The following is a 22,533-nucleotide window of genomic DNA, read 5'->3' as shown; positions in this document are numbered from 1 at the left end:
CAGGGCAATAAGGGCATGGTGGCCCCCTATGCAGGGCAATAAGGGACATTCATGGTGCCCCGCAGGGCAATAAGGGCATGGTGCCCCCTATGCAGGGCAATAAGGGCATGGTGCCCCCTATGCAGGGCAATAAGGGGAAGCGGTTTTGGAGGTGTGCCCCGGGGCAGGGGTCGACAACCTTTTGGACTTGAAGTGGCGTGTTTTAATTTTCTTGATACAGTCAGTATACTGTATATGCCATGTCAACATCATGTTGAACTATGACGCCATGACATAGACGTTGATTGTACATTTATTTCTTCCGGACCATTTTCTTTCACACCATTAGGACAGTCATGATCATTACAAATAATGCACCTATACATATCTCCCAGACTCCGTCCCCAGTCAGCGTTCAGTTTTGAATGACTGTATAGAATTGTGCAGGATTCGCATGCATTTGAGAGAGAGCTTCATTTAATGTTATTTTAAAAAGAAAAATCGGCTCTCTCACGCTTATTATGCCAGTGATCACCCTTCACTATGCCAATGTTGGCACCCTGAGGTGCCTAAGGTTGCCTACCCCCCCTGCTCTAGAGAGGCCCCTCAGCATGCTATTCCAAATAGGGGGGGGGGGGGGCAAGTCTATGGTTTTAATGACGTAAAAGAAACAGCACTCCGCATGCAGGCGTCGTGTGGCAGCCAAGTCTATGGTTTTAATGTTTGTTTATAGCACTTTCTTACAAACCCTTTTTTCTAAGAAATGAAATGTGTGGGTAAAAATAAATGTGTGTCACATCAACGTGGTAGTTGTGGCCCCCGTCTCCATTTCCTCATGTAGGTGAAGATAGGTACGTCATGATAGGTAAAAGAAAAAAAGGAAAGGTAGGTACTAGGTTTACCCAGGGTAACTGGACTAAGGAAAGGAAAGGTACTATGTTTACCCAGGGTAACTGGACTAAGGAAAGGAAAGGTACTATGTTTACCCAGGGTAACTGGACTAAGGAAAGGAAAGGTACTATGTTTACCCTGCAGGGTAACTGGACTAAGGAAAGGAAAGGTACTATGTTTACCCAGGGTAACTGGACTAAGGAAAGGAAAGGTACTATGTTTACCCAGGGTAACTGGACTAAGGAAAGGAAAGGTACTATGTTTACCCAGGGTAACTGGACTAAGGAAAGGAAAGGTACTATGTTTACCCTGCAGGGTAACTGGACTAAGGAAAGGAAAGGTACTATGTTTACCCAGGGTAACTGGACTAAGGAAAGGAAAGGTACTTTGTTTACCCTGCAGGGTAACTGGACTAAGGAAAGGAAAGGTACTATGTTTACCCTGCAGGGTAACTGGACTAAGGAAAGGAAAGGTACTATGTTTACCCAGGGTAACTGGACTAAGGAAAGGAAAGGTACTATGTTTACCTGCAGGGTAACTGGACTAAGGAAAGGAAAGGTACCATGTTTACCCAGGGTAACTGGACTAAGGAAAGGAAAGGTACTATGTTTACCCAGGGTAACTGGACTAAGGAAAGGAAAGGTACTATGTTTACCCAGGGTAACTGGACTAAGGAAAGGAAAGGTACTATGTTTACCCAGGGTAACTGGACTAAGGAAAGGAAAGGTACTATGTTTACCCAGGGTAACTGGACTAAGGAAAGGAAAGGTACTATGTTTACCCAGGGTAACTGGACTAAGGAAAGGAAAGGTACTATGTTTACCCAGGGTAACTGGACTAAGGAAAGGAAAGGTACCATGTTTACCCAGGGTAACTGGACTAAGGAAAGGAAAGGTACTATGTTTACCCAGGGTAACTGGACTAAGGAAAGGAAAGGTACTATGTTTACCCAGGGTAACTGGACTAAGGAAAGGAAAGGTACTATGTTTACCCAGGGTAACTGGACTAAGGAAAGGAAAGGTACTATGTTTACCCAGGGTAACTGGACTAAGGAAAGGAAAGGTATATGTTTACCCAGGGTAACTGGACTAAGCTCAAGAACTTGTTTACAGCCAGGCCCTGCTCATAGAAACATTTCATGGTAGAGGTTCAATGCCTTGCTCAAGGGCACTTCAGCGGTGGTAATTTATAACGTGCCGGTCCGGGGATACGAACTATAGCGACCTTCCGATATCAAGACCGCTCCGCAAACCGTTCGGCCACCGCTGCCTACAAGGTACGTGTCATCAACGCAAATTCATCCACCGGTCATTACAATACAATATAATTTATCTTGATAATAATGTATACATTTGGAATAGTTTGCATCAAGAAACTATTTTGATGAATTTGCTCACCCCTCTCTGCAATATGACACTATAGTGTACATAGACAATATGACACTAGTGTACATATACAATATGACACTATAGTGTACATAGACAATATGACACTATAGTGTACATAGACAATATGACACTAGTGTACATAGACAATATGACACTAGTGTACATGGACAATATGACACTAGTGTACATAGACAATATGACACTAGTGTACATAGACAATATGACACTAGTGTACATAGACAATATGACACTAGTGTACATAGACAATATGACACTAGTGTACATAGACCTGTGTCCTTGAATGTTAATTAGCGTGGCCATGTTTGTTTTTAATCGATCTCTGGTGACTCGTCTAATCGTCTCGTTGCTCCTCCAAATTAATTTGACACCCGTTGAGCCACTATTTCATCACCCCTGGGCCCCATGATGTCATCACCCCTGGGCCCCATGATGTCATCACAGGTAAACACACACACACACACACACACACACACACACACACACACACACCTGCCTTTGCTTGCGGGCAGGTGTCTAATTAATATCCACCTGGTGCTTGCCCATCTCTCTAATTAACACCCACCTGACCTGGGATCAGCCGGTATACAGTGTGTTGTTTGTTGTCAGACGATCGGAGATGTTTTGCCTGCCGATACGTCTTGGACACACTTCTGACTGCGAGGACACAAAGCCACGCCCACTGCGCACTTTGCAAACCAATCACATCACCCCCCCAAAAACCTTTGCATTGGATTGATTATTGTTTCATTCTTAACCCATTCTGAACGGGAACCCATTTCGGTGTTAGCACTATATGTTATGCTTTAGCTATTGAAAAATAGCAGATCTACAAGCTCATAGCGCGCCACCGAGTGGCGCGCTACGAGCTTGTAGGTCTGCTATTTTGGAAAAATCAAAGAACGACTGACTGATTTTTAGAATCTGATCTCAGGTCAGAATGGGTTAATCAGACCAGTGTGTGTGTCCAGTGGAAACCTCGTATGAATCTGATCTCGGGTCAGAATGGGTTAATTGTTTACTATACACCCAGTTTGAGCAACGGAAGCTGAGAGATTGCATCATTCTCTAGGTACTACAGCTGTAGTCATTTTACAGCTGGTTTGCTGGCGCTGACAAACAACCCACTCGTCTGTAGGGAACGCAATAAGGAATGCATGTTGACTGTATAGCAAAACACACACACACACACACACACACACACACACACACACACACACACACACACACACACACACACACACACACACACAAAATACTAGCACCCAGGCGGGCGTGTACACGTCGCACAGGCCCGTGCACGCAGATTTCTGCTCCAGACAAAAAGCTGCTCTATTAATTAATCAATTAATCAATTAATTAATGATGTGCCTCCATATGTAGGCCTACATGGCTCTGTCTCTCCACACACCCCCCCCCCCCCACACACACCCCCAGAAGCAAAGAGTTGAGTTAAAAACGTTCGCTCTAAAGAAAAGCATAATATAATATTCAAAGATTTCTGACGCATTTTCTCGAAAAAAAAAAAGAAACACATGCTATATGAGCTTTTAGATCTGCTATTTTTCAATAGCTTTAAGATAACAAAATGCTTTAAAACATCAAAATGGGTTAAAATGCTAATACGGCACTTTCAACTTCCTCCGACCCGCATGAAAGACTGCAAGCTACTCACCAATACGAAGACGGTTTTGTGGAGTCGAAAGCCTACTTTCTCTCGTGGATGCATTCTGAGGCCCCCCCCCCCCCTTCGTCGACCGTCGACTGCTGCAAAAAATGAAAAGAACACTTTCGCTACTCACAAATACGAAGACGGTTTTGTGGAGTCGAAAGCCAACATACTCTCTGAGCCCCCCCTGGCCACCACGCGACTGACATACAGTACAACTGATTGGCCGGTGGAAATGTTTATTTTCTGGCCAAAACGTGCATTTTATACGTACGTGTGGTGGTGGTAAGCAAAGCAAAGTTACCATGTTTACCCAGGGTAACTGGACTTTAAGCTCAAGAACTAGTTTACAGCCAGGCCCTGCTCATATAGAACATTTCATGGTAGGGGGTTCAATGCCTTGCTCAAAGGGCACTTCAGCGGTGGTCATTTGAACGTGCCGGTCCGGGGATACGAACTATAGCGACCTTCCGATATCAAGACCACTCCGCAAACCGTTCGGCCACCGCTGCCCCAGTGCTCGGAGTGCGTCTACTAGGGAAACAAACAAGTGTTACTACTTTAATTGTGAAAGTATTCATGACGTAATTATCATGCCCCCCCCCAACCCACCCCCCCACCAAAAAAAAAGGCTGATTTGACCCTTGACCCCCAGATTGTGGTTACTGCACTCTGCCTTGGTTTTGAGTTAGGTTTGGTATTTACTGTGATCTTTAGAACACCTTTTCTCAAAAAAATAAGTCACAAGTAAATTTCGACCCAAAGGTGTAGTTCTACTGCAGTGCAGAGGTTCTCCCAACCACCGGTGCCGGTCCGCGGGACACGTGCCACTGGTACGCCAGAGGGGAAGTCCACGTTTTCCCGTCGTATAAAAATCCATTTGAAAACACGACTGAGAAAAGAGAGAGGACAATTAAACACCAGACCTGATGGCCGTTGCATGTTGAGCGCGACGCTCAATCACCAAGAATCAATCATTAGAATGCAAATGCCATTCATGAAAAAGACATAAGCCTAAGCCTTTGTTTTATACGATCATTGATAATGATATAACGCCATTTAGGGCAATGATACCTGTCAACAATAGGCCTATAGCAGCGGGTATAGCCTATATTTAACGTTCTCTTCCGTGAGAACGTTAAACGGTTTTGGTACGATGACGCGTGATTACTGCCGCCGAAACTAAAACATCATGAAACGGTGTGATATACGACAACCTTGCTTTAGGTTTACTCATCACCATCATCATCATCACCATCGAGGGTTTTTCATGCAAAACTAATGCTTGCAGTGTGCAATACGGGCGGGCTTTGGTACAGTGACTTTCAATGCTTGAGACCTTTGACCTGACAGTAGCTCTGACCAATTGCGTCAAAGGGGAAAATGTTTCAACCCGCCGCCCTCTGGAAATGAAATCCAAGCTGAGCCTCCCCAGACTAATATCCCGCGGTCCGTGCGATATTAGTCTGGTTTATTAACCAGGCTACTTACTATACAAGCACACAAGTGCACCATAAGTGCCGCACTCATATGAGCTATATGAGCTTTACTCAAATCTTTGCTTCTGAGGGGGTTCCTGGAACCACATAATTGCAGATGGGGGGGTGAGGTCGGCGGGCCAAATTGCATGATAATGTTTGGGGTTCCTTGACATGAAATATTGAGCACCACTGATACAGAAAACGATGGGTTTTTTTTTAATTCAGATCTAAACGGGTTTAACCCATTCTGAACGGGAACCCATTTTGGTGTCAGCACTATGTTATGCTTTAGCTATTGAAAAATAGAGATCTACAAGCTCATAGCGCGCCACCAAGTGGCGCGCTACGAGCTTGTAGGTCTGCTATTTTTGAAAAATCGAAGAACGACTGACATTTTTTAGAATCTGATCTCAGGTCAGAATGGGTTAATCAGACCAGTGTGTGTGTGTGTCCAGTGGAAACCTCGTATGAATCTGATCTCAGGTCAGAATGGGTTTAAGCCCTGCCCATAATAGGTCTGCCTCCCATCCCGCCCAGATGGGTGTCGTATGGTACGTGGGAGATTACGTAGCGGTGCTTCTATAGGGATGTGTATAAAATGTATCCACTGGTACAAAGAGTTCGGGGGAAAGACAGAGGAGAGAGAGAACTCAATACAGTCATGAGGGTAATTGTTTCTCTAGACACACACCAGCTGTACTTGACCTTGATGATGATGGCGTGGTTGTTCCCTTCGGTCTCTGCCACGTCTTCCTCACCGCCCTCCTCGTCTTCCTGCGAGCTGCAGACCCCGTTCAATCTCAGCCGAATGTACAAGGCTGGGGACTTCATCCTGGGTGGCTTGTTTCCCATCCACTACTACTCTGTGTCCCCCGAGCTGTCCTTCACCTCCAGGCAGCAGGAGTTGACCTGCTACGGGTGAGTATCGTTCATCACCACGCACCCAACAGCGTGCGAGAGAGAGGGGGACAGGGAGCCTGTATCGATGGGTAGTATAATGAGTACCACAGACGAAAAACAGTCTAAGTCCAAATTTCTTTCTTACCCCTCCACGAAAAGGCCTTGTTGTCCTGAACCCTTATCTATCATTTATACATTATGGATCAATAGTGTGGAATTAGACTGTTTTTCATCTGTGGCATTCAGTGGCTTTGAAAGTTCCCTTGAGAAGTTTCAAAAGGATCATCTTAGATGTTTACAGTCCAACACCTGCACATGTTTAGATAATGTACTGGCCCATGTTCATGCCTATAGAATTATGTCAGTGCTTTTTTTTGTATTTTGCCCTGGTACTAAAAAAATAGGACTTTGGTGACTTGTTGTATGTATTCATATAAGGTACTTTGAGGTGTATTATGGATGTTGTATTTGCTGGTCCAAAATGTATAACATTGACGTGTTGTGGTATTGAGGTGTAATTTTATGGCCTTCAGTTCCCACTTGTGAAAGAGACGCAGTCTCAATGTGTTTTTATGGGTTAAATAAAGGTTACATAAAAAATAAAATAAAGAATGTGACCAGATTTGACTGAGGGGTCCGTGGGGTCTTGCAGCCTCCAGCTTTTCACCAGAGCAGAAAAACTGTTTTCTAAAAGAAAAAGAAAAAGAAAATCCAACATGAGACAAAGTATGTGAGACGATTTTACATACTAGAGCATGTCTGAAATAAATGTCAGAGCTAAAATTGAAATAAATGCTTAAACATGTAGCTAGGTGTAATGTTAGAGACGACAGAAGACATGTAAATATGAAATAAATGCTTAAACATGTAGCTATAGGTGTAATGTTAGAGACCACTGAAGTGAACCTTTCAAGCCTGTTTTCTCAACTCGCTGTTTCTCTGCCAGACATTACTCTATAAGCCATATCTCCAAAACTGGTGGGTCAAACTGAACAACCAATGTCAATTTGAAGCTATGATTCCCTGCTTTCATATGACATGAAAAGAATCCAAGAAAAAAATCCAATGGCAGCCCCTCAAGTCAAATCCGGTCACATATGCTGCCCTTACAAGGACAAATTGCGGCAAAAAAGGGGGCCTGTATTTGGTTTAAATGTGTTTCAACTGCTCGGCCAAATGAGATATCGGCAAATAAAAAGTGATATTTACACTAATTGTAAATAGATGTTCTTGAGGTAATCGTTTTCCCCACCGAAATCACAAAGGCTATAATTTGACCTTTGGAATAATACACAAATAAGTCTGTGTGTCCATAAATGTAGTTATGCTTTGTAGGGCAATATAGGAACAGGATTAGTGGTAGTTGATGTTGTATATTTCTACAAAGATAAATATTAGTGATTTGTAGGGCAGTATAACAACAGGATTAGTAGTATAGTTGATGTTGTTTATTTCTACAAAGATAAATATTAGTGATTTGTAGGGCAGTATAACAACAGGATTAGTAGTATAGTTTATGTTGTATATTTCTACAAAGATAAATATTAGTGATTTGTAGGGCAGTATAGGAACAGGATTAGTAGTATAGTTGATGTTGTATATTTCTACAAAGATAAATATTAGTGATTTGTAGGGCAGTATAGGAACAGGATTAGTAGTATAGTTGATGTTGTATATTTCTACAAAGATACATATTAGTGATTTGTAGGGCAGTATAACAACAGGATTAGTAGTATAGTTGATGTTGTATATTTCTACATAGATAAATATTAGTGATTTGTAGGGCAGTATAACAGGATTAGTAGTATAGTTGATGTTGTTTATTTCTACATAGATAAATATTAGTGATTTGTAGGGCAGTATAACAACAGGATTAGTAGTATAGTTTATGTTGTATATTTCTACAAAGATAAATATTAGTGATTTGTAGGGCAGTATAGGAACAGGATTAGTAGTATAGTTGATGTTGTATATTTCTACAAAGATAAATATTAGTGATTTGTAGGGCAGTATAGGAACAGGATTAGTAGTATAGTTGATGTTGTATATTTCTACAAAGATACATATTAGTGATTTGTAGGGCAGTATAACAACAGGATTAGTAGTATAGTTGATGTTGTATATTTCTACAAAGATAAATATTAGTGATTTGTAGGGCAGTATACCAACAGGATTAGTAGTATAGTTGATGTTGTTTATTTCTACAAAGATAAATATTAGTGATTTGTAGGGCAGTATACCAACAGGATTAGTAGTAGTTGATGTTGTATATTTCTACATAGATAAATATTAGTGATTTGTAGGGCAGTATAACAACAGGATTAGTAGTAGTTGATGTTGTATATTTCTACATAGATAAATATTAGTGATTTGTAGGGCAGTATACCAACAGGATTAGTAGTAGTTGATGTTGTATATTTCTACATAGATAAATATTAGTGATTTGTAGGGCAGTATAGGAACAGGATTAGTAGTATAGTTGATGTTGTTTATTTCTACAAAGATAAATATTAGTGATTTGTAGGGCAGTATACCAACAGGATTAGTAGTATAGTTGATGTTGTATATTTCTACAAAGATAAATATTAGTGATTTGTAGGGCAGTATACCAACAGGATTAGTAGTATAGTTGATGTTTATTTCTACAAAGATACATATTAGTGATTTGTAGGGCAGTATACCAACAGGATTAGTAGTATAGTTGATGTTGTTTATTTCTACATAGATAAATATTAGTGATTTGTAGGGCAGTATACCAACAGGATTAGTAGTAGTAGTTGATGTTGTTTATTTCTACAAAGATACATATTAGTGATTTGTAGGGCAGTATACCAACAGGATTAGTAGTATAGTTGATGTTGTATATTTCTACAAAGATAAATATTAGTGATTTGTAGGGCAGTATACCAACAGGATTAGTAGTATAGTTGATGTTTATTTCTACAAAGATACATATTAGTGATTTGTAGGGCAGTATACCAACAGGATTAGTAGTATAGTTGATGTTGTTTATTTCTACAAAGATACATATTAGTGATTTGTAGGGCAGTATACCAACAGGATTAGTAGTATAGTTGATGTTGTTTATTTCTACAAAGATAAATATTAGTGATTTGTAGGGCAGTATACCAACAGGATTAGTAGTATAGTTGATGTTGTTTATTTCTACAAAGATAAATCCAAGTGTTTTTTAGGGCAGTATAACAGGATTAGTAGTATAGTTGATGTTGTATATTTCTACAAAGATAAATCCAAGTGTTTTTTAGGGCAGTATAACAGGATTAGTAGTATAGTTGATGTTGTATATTTCTACAAAGATAAATCCAAGTGTTTTTTAGGGCAGTATAGCAACAGGATTAGTAGTAGTTGATGTTGTATATTTCTACAAAGATAAATATTAGTGATTTGTAGGGCAGTATACCAACAGGATTAGTAGTATAGTTGATGTTGTTTATTTCTACAAAGATACATATTAGTGATTTGTAGGGCAGTATAACAACAGGATTAGTATAGTATAGTTGATGTTGTTTATTTCTACAAAGATAAATATTAGTGATTTGTAGGGCAGTATACCAACAGGATTAGTAGTATAGTTGATGTTGTTTATTTCTACAAAGATAAATATTAGTGATTTGTAGGGAGTATAACAACAGGATTAGTAGTATAGTTGATGTTGTATATTTCTACAAAGATAAATATTAGTGATTTGTAGGGAGTATAACAACAGGATTAGTAGTATAGTTGATGTTGTATATTTCTACAAAGATAAATATTAGTGATTTGTAGGGCAGTATAACAACAGGATTAGTAGTATAGTTGATGTTTATTTCTACAAAGATAAATATTAGTGATTTGTAGGGCAGTATAACAACAGGATTAGTAGTATAGTTGATGTTTATTTCTACAAAGATAAATATTAGTGATTTGTAGGGCAGTATAACAACAGGATTAGTAGTATAGTTGATGTTGTTTATTTCTACATAGATAAATATTAGTGATTTGTAGGGCAGTATAGCAACAGGATTAGTAGTAGTTTATGTTGTTTATTTCTACAAAGATAAATATTAGTGATTTGTAGGGCAGTATACCAACAGGATTAGTAGTATAGTTGATGTTTATTTCTACATAGATAAATATTAGTGATTTGTAGGGCAGTATAACAACAGGATTAGTAGTATAGTTTATGTTGTATATTTCTACAAAGATAAATATTAGTGATTTGTAGGGCAGTATAACAACAGGATTAGTAGTATAGTTGATGTTGTATATTTCTACAAAGATAAATATTAGTGATTTGTAGGGAGTATAACAACAGGATTAGTAGTATAGTTGATGTTGTATATTTCTACAAAGATAAATATTAGTGATTTGTAGGGAGTATAACAACAGGATTAGTAGTATAGTTGATGTTGTATATTTCTACAAAGATACATATTAGTGATTTGTAGGGCAGTATACCAACAGGATTAGTGGTAGTTGATGTTGTATATTTCTACAAAGATAAATATTAGTGATTTGTAGGGCCGTATAACAACAGGATTAGTAGTAGTTGATGTTGTTTATTTCTACAAAGATAAATATTAGTGATTTGTAGGGCAGTATAACAACAGGATTAGTAGTAGTTGATGTTGTATATTTCTACAAAGATAAATATTAGTGATTTGTAGGGCCGTATAGCAACAGGATTAGTAGTAGTTGATGTTGTATATTTCTACAAAGATAAATATTAGTGATTTGTAGGGCCGTATACCAACAGGATTAGTGGTAGTTGATGTTGTATATTTCTACAAAGATAAATATTAGTGATTTGTAGGGCCGTATAACAACAGGATTAGTAGTAGTTGATGTTGTTTATTTCTACAAAGATAAATATTAGTGATTTGTAGGGCAGTATAACAACAGGATTAGTAGTAGTTGATGTTGTTTATTTCTACAAAGATAAATATTAGTGATTTGTAGGGAGTATAACAACAGGATTAGTAGTAGTTGATGTTGTATATTTCTACAAAGATAAATATTAGTGATTTGTAGGGAGTATAACAACAGGATTAGTAGTAGTTGATGTTGTTTATTTCTACAAAGATAAATATTAGTGATTTGTAGGGCAGTATAACAACAGGATTAGTAGTAGTTGATGTTGTTTATTTCTACAAAGATAAATATTAGTGATTTGTAGGGAGTATAACAACAGGATTAGTAGTAGTTGATGTTGTTTATTTCTACAAAGATAAATATTAGTGATTTGTAGGGAGTATAACAACAGGATTAGTAGTAGTTGATGTTGTATATTTCTACAAAGATAAATATTAGTGATTTGTAGGGCAGTATACCAACAGGATTAGTAGTATAGTTGATGTTGTTTATTTCTACAAAGATAAATATTAGTGATTTGTAGGGCAGTATACCAACAGGATTAGTAGTAGTTGATGTTGTATATTTCTACAAAGATAAATATTAGTGATTTGTAGGGCAGTATAACAGGATTAGTAGTATAGTTGATGTTGTTTATTTCTACATAGATAAATATTAGTGATTTGTAGGGCAGTATAACAGGATTAGTAGTATAGTTGATGTTGTATATTTCTACAAAGATAAATATTAGTGATTTGTAGGGCAGTATAACAACAGGATTAGTAGTATAGTTGATGTTGTATATTTCTACAAAGATAAATATTAGTGATTTGTAGGGCAGTATAACAGGATTAGTAGTATAGTTGATGTTGTATATTTCTACAAAGATAAATATTAGTGATTTGTAGGGCAGTATAACAGGATTAGTAGTATAGTTGATGTTGTATATTTCTACAAAGATAAATATTAGTGATTTGTAGGGCAGTATAACAACAGGATTAGTAGTATAGTTGATGTTGTATATTTCTACAAAGATAAATATTAGTGATTTGTAGGGAGTATAACAACAGGATTAGTAGTATAGTTGATGTTGTATATTTCTACAAAGATAAATATTAGTGATTTGTAGGGAGTATAACAACAGGATTAGTAGTATAGTTGATGTTGTATATTTCTACAAAGATACATATTAGTGATTTGTAGGGCAGTATACCAACAGGATTAGTGGTAGTTGATGTTGTATATTTCTACAAAGATACATATTAGTGATTTGTAGGGCAGTATACCAACAGGATTAGTGGTAGTTGATGTTGTATATTTCTACAAAGATACATATTAGTGATTTGTAGGGCAGTATACCAACAGGATTAGTAGTATAGTTGATGTTGTATATTTCTACAAAGATAAATATTAGTGATTTGTAGGGCCGTATAACAACAGGATTAGTAGTAGTTGATGTTGTTTATTTCTACAAAGATAAATATTAGTGATTTGTAGGGCAGTATACCAACAGGATTAGTAGTATAGTTGATGTTGTTTATTTCTACAAAGATAAATATTAGTGATTTGTAGGGCAGTATAACAACAGGATTAGTAGTATAGTTGATGTTGTATATTTCTACAAAGATAAATATTAGTGATTTGCCGTTGAGACATTTTGGCCGATATCCGATATCATTGCCGTTATGGTCGATAATAACCGATATCACCGATGTCGATGTGATCTCATTCTGAAATGTTACATTTACAATAATTTTGTCCATTCTGAAAATGACATTATAACAGCTATGGTGTCTGCACTGCATGCAGGCTTATAGGTCAGATTTAACGTTACCGTACAGCATATTTAATATCGTGAGCTTGTAGATCTGTTCAAGCTGTTACTTAATTGGGCTTGTTTTTTTAATCTCTAAAGACAATCACCAAGTGCCGCGCTACGAGCTTGGGGCGGGAACTCCTTTTAGTGTTTTAAACATTATGTTATGCTTTAGCTATTGAAAAATAGCAGATCTACAAGCTCATAGCGCGCCACAGAGTGGCGCGCTACGAGCTTGTAGGTCTGCTATTTTTTTTTAATCGTGAAAATATGTATTTCAGAAAACTGGAGGATTTAGAAGATTGTTTTTTAACACATTTTGGTGTTAGCATCATGTCGTGGTTTATAGCTATTGAAAAATAGCAGATCTACAAGCTCAGAGCTTGTAGCTCTGCTATTTTTGGAAAAAATCGAAGAGCGACTGACATAGAAGAACATTTTTTAGAATCTGATCTCAGGTCAGAATGGAAAACTGTCAGGATGTAGATTAGAAGACACTTTTATAGAATCTGATCTCAGGTCAGAATGGGTTTAATTTCGAGGTCAGGCCTAAATGGGTCTGATTATGTGTTTGCGAACGCAGTGAGCACTTACTATGAGACCTAGCAGATCATGTCTGTCTGTCTGTGTGTGTGTGTGTGTGTGTGTCTGTCTGTCTGTCTGTCTGTCTGTCTGTCTGTCCCGCTTTTGTGCCCATATATGGAGCTGAGTGATTACGTCACCATGACTCAGCCATAACCATATAAGGAGTCCCCAAAGCAGCTATACGTCCAAAACCGAAATATGTACGAGCTGCGTTCGCTTCCCGCGTTTGCGCGTCTTACTGGGTTTTTTTTCCCCCCCCGTGTCAGTTTCCACGTGGAGGGTTTCCGCCGGGCCATGGCCATGGCGCTGGCCGTGGAGGAGATCAACGCCGCCGCGGACCTCCTGCCCAACGTCACGCTGGGCTACAGCATGCTGGACAACTGCATCACGCTGGGCGTGGCGGTCCGCGCCGCGCTGTCGCTCATCAGCGGCCGAGACGAGCGCTTCCGGCTGGACGAGGAGGAGGAGGGGGGGGGCTGCGTGGGGTCCCCCCCGGTGCTGGGCATCGTGGGAGACTCCGTCGCCACACACTCCATCTCCATCTCTAGCATCGTAGGTTTGTACAGAGTGCCCATGGTGAGTTTCAGTTTATAGGCTCCAATCCCCTTCGCTTCTATACCATGACCTATTTTAGTATTATATATATATGCTTCATTGTGGTTATTGCCTCCAATGAGTCGGTCGGTGTGAGCTCGCCACCGTCGGCGTGTGAATGAATGTGGGAAGTGAGGAACGCTGGCGTCGACTGTTCGCCGCTTCACCTCCCAATGTATGAATGAATGAACCGTTGTAAAGCGATTTGAGCACTTGGAAAAGCGCTATAAAAATGTGCATTTATATACTATAGCGTCATTATCCAAGGTGCTTTGGATAAAGACAGATTGTTGTGCATTACATTCACCCGTTCACACACACACATTCATACACCGATGACGACAGAGGAAACCATGCAAGGCACCAACCTTCACATCGGGAGCAAGTAGGGGTTCAGAGTCTTCATGCTTCAAGGACACTAACTCTGGGGGAGCTCACAGGGTTGGGCTTGTCATCCGACATCCGGACACTGCTCCCACGCATGCTCTCTGCTCCCACGCATGCTCTCTGCTCCCACGCATGCTCTCTGCTCCCATGCATGCTCTCTGCTCCCATGCATGCTCTCTGCTCCCATGCATGCTCTCTGCTCCCATGCATGCTCTCTGCTCCCATGCATGCTCTCTGCTCCCATGCATGCTCTCTGCTCCCACGCATGCTCTCTGCTCCCACGCATGCTCTCTGCTCCCACGCATGCTCTCTGCTCCCATGCATGCTCTCTGCTCCCATGCATGCTCTCTGCTCCCATGCATGCTCTCTGCTCGCAGAAGAAATGGTTCCAGAGATGATTCATGAAAAGAAAAGAAAGAACCAATGTAGTATTATTACAGTATTATTACAGAAGAGACCTTTTTTTGTTTGTTTTTCCAGGTAAGTTACTATTCCACCTGCTCGTGTCTGAGTGACCGCAAGCAGTTCCCTTCCTTCTTCAGAACGGTCCCTAGCGACGCCTACCAGGTGAATTCATAGTTGTACTATGAAGCAGTATAACATGTTCTATACACATTACCCTACCAGGTGAATTCATAGTTGGTACTATGAAGCAGTATAACATGTTCTATACACATTACCCTATACCAGGTGAATTCATAGTTGGTACTATGAAGCAGTATAACATGTTCTATACACATTACCCTATACCAGGCTCTGCCTTTCCTTCTTTAGCGAACCTAGACAGTCAGAAGTTGGATTTGCGTCCAGCAGGTGGCAGCCATGCATGTCACATACTTCTGTCGTTCCAATTTCACGCATGCGCACACCACTCGTGCTCATTCACGTACACAAACAAACGGGTACACGGACATTGCTGGTTGTAGGAGTGGTTGCACCACTCAATAATAATGTCATATATACATTATCGACAATCCATTCATCCATCCCAGGTGCGCGCCATGGTCCTGATCATGAAGCGCTTCGGCTGGACGTGGGCGGGCCTGCTGATAGCCGACGACGACTACGGCCGCTACGCCGCCCGGTCCTTCCGGACGGACCTGGCCCAGTCGGGCCTGGGCCTGGGCTGCCTGGCCTACCTGGAGGTGCTGCCCTTCGACCACGACCCGGCCGAGCTGAGCAGGATCGTCGGCGTCATGAAGGCGTCCACGGCCCGCGTGGTCATCGGGTTCGTCTACGGCATCCACATGCAGTCCCTGATGGAGGAGGTTGGTGTCTATGGGGTTTACTGTTCTGAAGTCTATGGGGTTTACTGTTCTGAAGTCTATGGGGTTTACTGTTCTGAGGTCTATGGGGTTTACTGTTCTGAAGTCTATGGGGTTTACTGTTCTGAAGTCTATGGGGTTTACTGTTCTGAAGTCTATGGGGTTTACTGTTCTGAAGTCTATGGGGTTTACCGTTCTGAAGTCTATGGGGTTTACTGGCCGTAACATGTATTCTCTAATGGAGGAGGTTGGTGTCTAAGGGGTTTACTGTTCTGAAGTCTATGGGGTTTACTGTTCTGAAGTCTATGGGGTTTACTGTTCTGAAGTCTATGGGGTTTACTGTTCTGAAGTCTATGGGGTTTACTGTTCTGAAGTCTATGGGGTTTACTGTTCTGAAGTCTATGGGGTTTACTGTTCTGAAGTCTATGGGGTTTACTGTTCTGAAGTCTATGGGGTTTACTGTTCTGAAGTCTATGGGGTTTACTGTTCTGAAGTCTATGGGGTTTACTGTTCTGAAGTCCATGGGGTTTACTGTTCTGAAGTCTATGGGGTTTACTGGCCTCAACATGTAGTCTCTGATGGAGGAGGTTGGTGTTATAGGGACTGTTCTGAAGTCTATGGGGTTTACTGTTCTGAAGTCTATGGGGTTTACTGGAAGTCTCTGATTGAGGAGGTTGGTGTTGGGGACTGTTCTGAAGTCTATGGGGTTTACTGGAAGTCTCTGATTGAGGAGGTTGGTGTTGGGGACTGTTCTGAAGTCTATGGGGTTTACTGGCAGTCTCTGATGGAGGAGGTTGGGCTTTCCTTCTGCTCCGACTTCTTCTTCTTACTGCGTTTAGGTTATTTGGACCACAGGCGAAGGGTCGGGTGTTAGTGCTGCACTATTAATCGGAAAAAGATCGAGATCTAGATTACTACGTACAGTATGTGATCTCATGTAGTGAAGAATCGTGAGAAATGGTGCAGTACTAGGGTTGGCTGTCCCATTCATTTTAGGGACTCTTGTGTTTGTGCTAAAGACAATACATTTGATTTGATTTCATGGGAAAAAAGCGAGAATCGTGATCTCAAACCTTGTGGAGGAATATGGAGATTCACGTTTGAGCAATAATCTTGCAGCACTAGCGAGTGTAGATTTTATTTGGAAAGGTCGATTCGACCGCCTCGGGATATTGTAGTAAGAGCTGGTAATGCAAATGATGCATAAAATAAATAAATATATTTTTAAATGTTTTTGTGTTTGTTTACCCCATAGAGAAAATGAAATTAAGAAAAAATTAAAAGATATTTACATTTTACCCCCAATCTTTGTTTGTGGTCCACAAGATTAAAACACTATCTGTTGCCGTTTAACTGCAAGCATATTTGTAATTAATTGAATCTATGCATGATCCATCCGCACACACACGCGCACACACACGCACACGCCCACAAACACACACATGCACGCGCCCACAAACACACACACACATGCACGCGCCCACGCACACACTCTCTCTCTCTCTCTCTCAACAGGTGGTGAAGCAGGATGCCTCGGGCCTGCAGTGGATAGCCAGCGAGCCCTGGACCACAGACACCATCCTCATGACTCCTCAGTTCATGCCATACCTGAGAGGCACGCTGGGAACTGCAGTCCGTCGCGGAGAGATACCGGGCCTCCGGGAGTTCATCTTAACCACCAAGCCTGACAACCAAGAAAATGGCATCGTGAGTCTTTTATTTCCGTTTTTCATTCAACCCATTCTGACCTGAGATCAGATTCATATACGAGGTTTCCACTGGACACACACACACACACTGGTCTGATGAACCCATTCTGACCTGAGATCAGATTCTAAAAATGTCAGTCGATTTTTCCAAAATAGCAGACCTACAAGCTCGTAGCACGCCACTCGGTGGCGCGCTACGAGCTTGTAGATCTGCTATTTTTTCAATAGCTAAAGCACGACATGATGCCAACACAAAAATGGGTTCCCGCCCAAAATGGGTTAAAGCGGTCATTTCAAAACTATATATGTCTGGTTTTTCAATATTCTCAAGGAATTATGTTTATTAGGGCCGTGGGTCGACCTCCCTTATTATACGACGATCCGATACGTATATTTGGTGGGGCTTTGATGCAGAATGATTGAATATAAACGGTTTGCTTAATTTTATTCGGGGGCAGTTTGACGTGATATGGATGGAGTTCTTGCCATTTTGTTTTGACGTAGACATTCATTGTAATGACTTGAAACGTTAGATCGGAGAGTTTTCCCTCAGCATTCATTTCACTATTTGAATATCCGTAGTCGTAATAGAAATACCAAAATTAAGAGGAATTTAAAAAAAATTGAAAAAAAAGAAAAAAAATTAAAACACAGGACTACTGCATTGTTGGGATATGTTCTATAAATTATTGTCTGAATTTGCTTGGTTTATGTTTGTAAACGAGTGACATTGAGATCAAATGTAACTACACAACCCAAACCTCTACCACAATGCCCTTAGAATCTAGCCCTTTAACTACAGTATATGCTCTTAACTCTTCATCGTGTTTTTCTTCAGGTGAGGCAGTTTTGGGAGCAAACGTTCCGGTGTAAATTTGCGCCCCTTCCGCCCGAGTGGCTGGAGGCTGGTGGAAGGGTGTGTAGTGGACAGGAGGACCTGGAGACGGCAGACACCAACATGTTGGACATGTCTGACCTCAGGGTGGAGTGTTACGCGTACAAGGCTGTGTACGCTCTGGCCCACGCCCTCCATGCCATGCTGCAGTGTGTCCCAGGAAGAGGGCCTTTCCCTGGGCACAGCTGTGCCACGCTGCAGACCATACAGCCATGGCAGGTGGGACATAAGACTCCACACTTCACACAGTATACTTATAGTTGGTCAAATACATCACAAAGATCTTAAAGTCCTGACGTCACTCGCTCATCCCCTGGTTCTGCCTGCATGGTTCGCGGAAGTAATTTCTCTATGGAGAATAACATCTTAAAATCGTTTCATACAAGCGTTGTGGACCAAAAATAAACAAGCTGTCTCTGCGTTATTGTCAGGGAGGTGCCTCTGTATCGTTTTGCGACAGTCAGTCACTCATATATGATACAGTCTGTTTCTAGCGAATATAAATTCAGCAGCAGTAACAATAGCGTTTTCTCTCAGTCAGTTGATTCTTCATATCCATATGAGTGGATGACGGCCTGGATGACAAAACACAGTTCTTATAGGAGGCGTTCTAAAATCCCCCCTATGGGGATTACAATGCAAATAAAAAGCACATGAACTCACATGCGCCCTCTACCGATATCGACGCCAATCTTCGCTGCTCTATAGGCAAAGAAGGATGAAAGAAGTAGTGTAGATTTTCTTACAGTGAGATATTGTAGTAATTGCCTCAACGAGGTTAGGGTCAGGTTACGGTTAATTGGGGTGTCGGACAAACGCCTGTCGGACCGTATACGTTGGACCAAACACATGCAGCACCGTAAGATACCGTTCAGGGCCTAAATGGTATCTTACGGTCCTACATTTTAGGCTTTGTGTGATTCACGGGTAGGGCCAAGGGATAGCGCGTGATGGACGATAGGGCCCTACAGGTTTATGGCTGTAGGAGTGCAAAAAGAGTCTCGGAAAGAAGACCGCTAAACAGAGAATCAGATTAGAGTCAGAAAGAAGACCGCTAAACAGAGAATCAGATTAGTGTCAGAAAGAAGACCGCTAAACAGAGAATCAGATTATAGTGTCAGAAAGAAGACCGCTAAACAGAGAATCAGATTAGTGTCAGAAAGAAGACCGCTAAACAGAGAATCAGATTAGTGTCAGAAAGAAGACCGCTAAACAGAGAATCAGATTAGAGTCAGAAAGAAGACCGCTAAACAGAGAATCAGATTAGAGTCAGAAAGAAGACCGCTAAACAGAGAATCAGATTAGTGTCAGAAAGAAGACCGCTAAACAGAGAATCAGATTAGTGTCAGAAAGAAGACCGCTAAACAGAGAATCAGATTAGAGTCAGAAAGAAGACCGCTAAACAGAGAATCAGATTATAGTGTCAGAAAGAAGACCGCTAAACAGAGAATCAGATTAGTGTCAGAAAGAAGACCGCTAAACAGAGAATCAGATTATAGTCAGAAAGAAGACCGCTAAACAGAGAATCAGATTATAGTGTCAGAAAGAAGACCGCTAAACAGAGAATCAGATTAGTGTCAGAAAGAAGACCGCTAAACAGAGAATCAGATTAGTGTCAGAAAGAAGACCGCTAAACAGAGAATCAGATTAGAGTCAGAAAGAAGACCGCTAAACAGAGAATCAGATTAGTGTCAGAAAGAAGACCGCTAAACAGAGAATCAGATTAGTGTCAGAAAGAAGACCGCTAAACAGAGAATCAGATTATAGTGTCAGAAAGATGACCGCTAAACAGAGAATCAGATTATAGTCTCAGAAAGAAGACCGCTAAACAGAGAATCAGATTAGTGTCAGAAAGAAGACCGCTAAACAGAGAATCAGATTAGTGTCAGAAAGAAGACGAATCAGGGCATCAACAACAGAAGGACTTGGCCGTAGAGATGCTCTGATAATATCTGCCGATATTCACTCCGATCGTGACAGGTTTAAACATCACCCCCTCCTCCTCTCCACACACAAACACAGGAAGAGTTTTGACATATAAATCATTTTGGAAATATTCAAATTTTCCCCTTGGACACAAGATCGGTATCGGCCAATCATGAGAAAAACTATTTGCGATCGGGATCGGTCCCAAAAATCCTGATCGGAGCATCGCTACTTGGCAGCGATTATGGCATAAAGTCATTGGAACAATTGCGTACAGTGTCGTATACCGTTTAAAAATATATATATCCATCATGATTCTGCTCATCGCCATTTCTATAGCTTGTGTATTACCTGGAAAAGATCAACTTCACATCAGTTGGTGATCAGGTGTCGTTTGACGAAAATGGCGATCCTTTACCAAGCTACGATGTGATGAACTGGGTGTGGCTCCCTGACGGAAGTGGGGAGATTCGCAACGTAGGCCTGTACAAGAAGTCGGCTTCCGGAGCTGAAGAACTCGTCCTGGAGGAAGACAGAATATTTTGGGACTTTGGAGTCAAAAAGGTCACTTACACATTATTCACAGGTCGTCCCTAACACACACATAACTATTGTCGAGCTAATGATGTGAATGTAATATAGACTGAACGATGTCATTACTATTCCCTCCGTATAGCCTCCTCGCTCGGTGTGCAGTGACAGCTGTTCTCCTGGAACCCGCGTGGCCAGAAGGAAAGGAGAACCTGTCTGCTGCTTTGACTGCATCGCTTGTTCTGAGGGAGAGATCAGCAATGAGACTGGTAGGTTTAAATGGTGTGTAGCAGCAGCTGTGTACAGTAGATTATCTTTAGATTAGAATTATACTGTATAATCCTTCCCTTTAATCTTGCTCTCTTGTCCTCAAGACTCTACAGTGTGCACCGGTTGTCCAGAGGACTTCTGGTCCAGTCCCCAGCGTGACCACTGTGTCCCTAAGAGCGTGGAGTTCCTCTCCTTCCACGAGGCCCTGGGTATCGCCTTGACAACCATCTCATTGTTCGGAACTCTCATCTGTGCCATTGCCCTGGGAGTCTTCATCCGCCATCGAAGCACGCCCATGGTGCGCGCCAACAACTCCGAACTAAGTTACCTTCTCTTGTTGTCACTCAAACTCTGTTTCTTGTGTTCACTTCTGTTCATTGGCCGTCCCATGCTCTGGACTTGTCAGCTGAGACATGCAGCATTCGGGATCAGCTTTGTGCTGTGTGTCTCCTGTATCCTGGTAAAGACTATGGTGGTGTTGGCTGTGTTCAAGGCCTCCAAGCCTGGTGGTGCAGACATCATGAAGTTGTTTGGTGCCATGCAGCAGAGAGGAACAGTCCTGGTTCTTACTTCCATCCAGGCAATAATCTGCATAGCCTGGCTTGTGTCTGCCTCACCAACTCCTTATAAAAACACTCAATACCACAATGATAAGATAGTCTATGAGTGTGATGTGGGATCAACAGTTGGTTTTGGAGTGTTGTTAGGTTACATTGGTTTACTGGCACTCCTCAGCTTCCTCCTAGCATTCATGGCACGGAATCTTCCAGACAACTTCAATGAAGCAAAGTTAATCACGTTCAGCATGTTGATCTTCTGTGCCGTGTGGATAGCCTTCATCCCAGCATATATCAGCTCTCCAGGCAAATATGCAGATGTTGTGGAGATATTCGCTATCTTAGCGTCTAGTTTTGGCATTCTGGTGGCACTGTTTGGACCCAAGTGTTATATAATCCTTTTGAAACCCGAGAAAAACACCAAGAAGTCCATCATGGGCCGAGGTGCCGCCAAGACATAATTCTACAGAATCAAACATGCATCAGAACATGAGAAAGAGGACAAGAGTTGACTCTTCGGTGTAAAGTGACCTCTTGGAAAGCTATAGTGTCCCTGTTTGGTCCAGAGCCAGATTGAGGCATATATTCAACCAAAAATGCCAAAAGTGAAATTTAAAGTTTAAAAAGGGTCAAGTGGGTCAAGCTGCCTCAGTGGCTTTTGAAACAACATCCAATGTGAAGAGCTACAGTCATGCACAGAGCCGGCATTACATTATACATATATAATATATATAATATATATATAACAGTACAACAACATAATTATGTTTGGGTTTCCCTGGTCAACATTTTCCCTGTTGACCACACAGGGCAACAACATG

At 41.2% G+C, this 22,533-nt stretch overlaps 1 protein-coding gene across 1 annotated transcript; it reads left to right on the top strand.

Moving 5' to 3' along the window:
- Positions 1-6,141: 6,141 nt before the first annotated feature.
- LOC308317789 (extracellular calcium-sensing receptor-like) lies at positions 6,142-22,173 on the top strand (the record flags this gene model as incomplete). The annotated part of the gene is made up of 9 exons (XM_080767066.1): positions 6,142-6,344; positions 13,845-14,154; positions 15,040-15,126; positions 15,552-15,827; positions 17,340-17,531; positions 18,372-18,647; positions 20,694-20,918; positions 21,031-21,154; positions 21,260-22,173. The coding sequence occupies 9 exons, from the start codon at positions 6,142-6,144 to the stop codon at positions 22,171-22,173; spliced, it is 2,607 nt and encodes an 868-aa protein (XP_080623192.1).
- Positions 22,174-22,533: the final 360 nt, after the last annotated feature.

The sequence above is a fragment of the Protomyctophum bolini genome (assembly GCF_963924005.1).
Source record: "Protomyctophum bolini genome assembly, chromosome: 6".
Lineage (NCBI taxonomy): Eukaryota > Metazoa > Chordata > Actinopteri > Myctophiformes > Myctophidae > Protomyctophum > Protomyctophum bolini.
The sequence above is the reverse complement of the archived record's forward strand: the minus strand, read 5'-3'. Positions and strand labels throughout refer to the sequence as shown.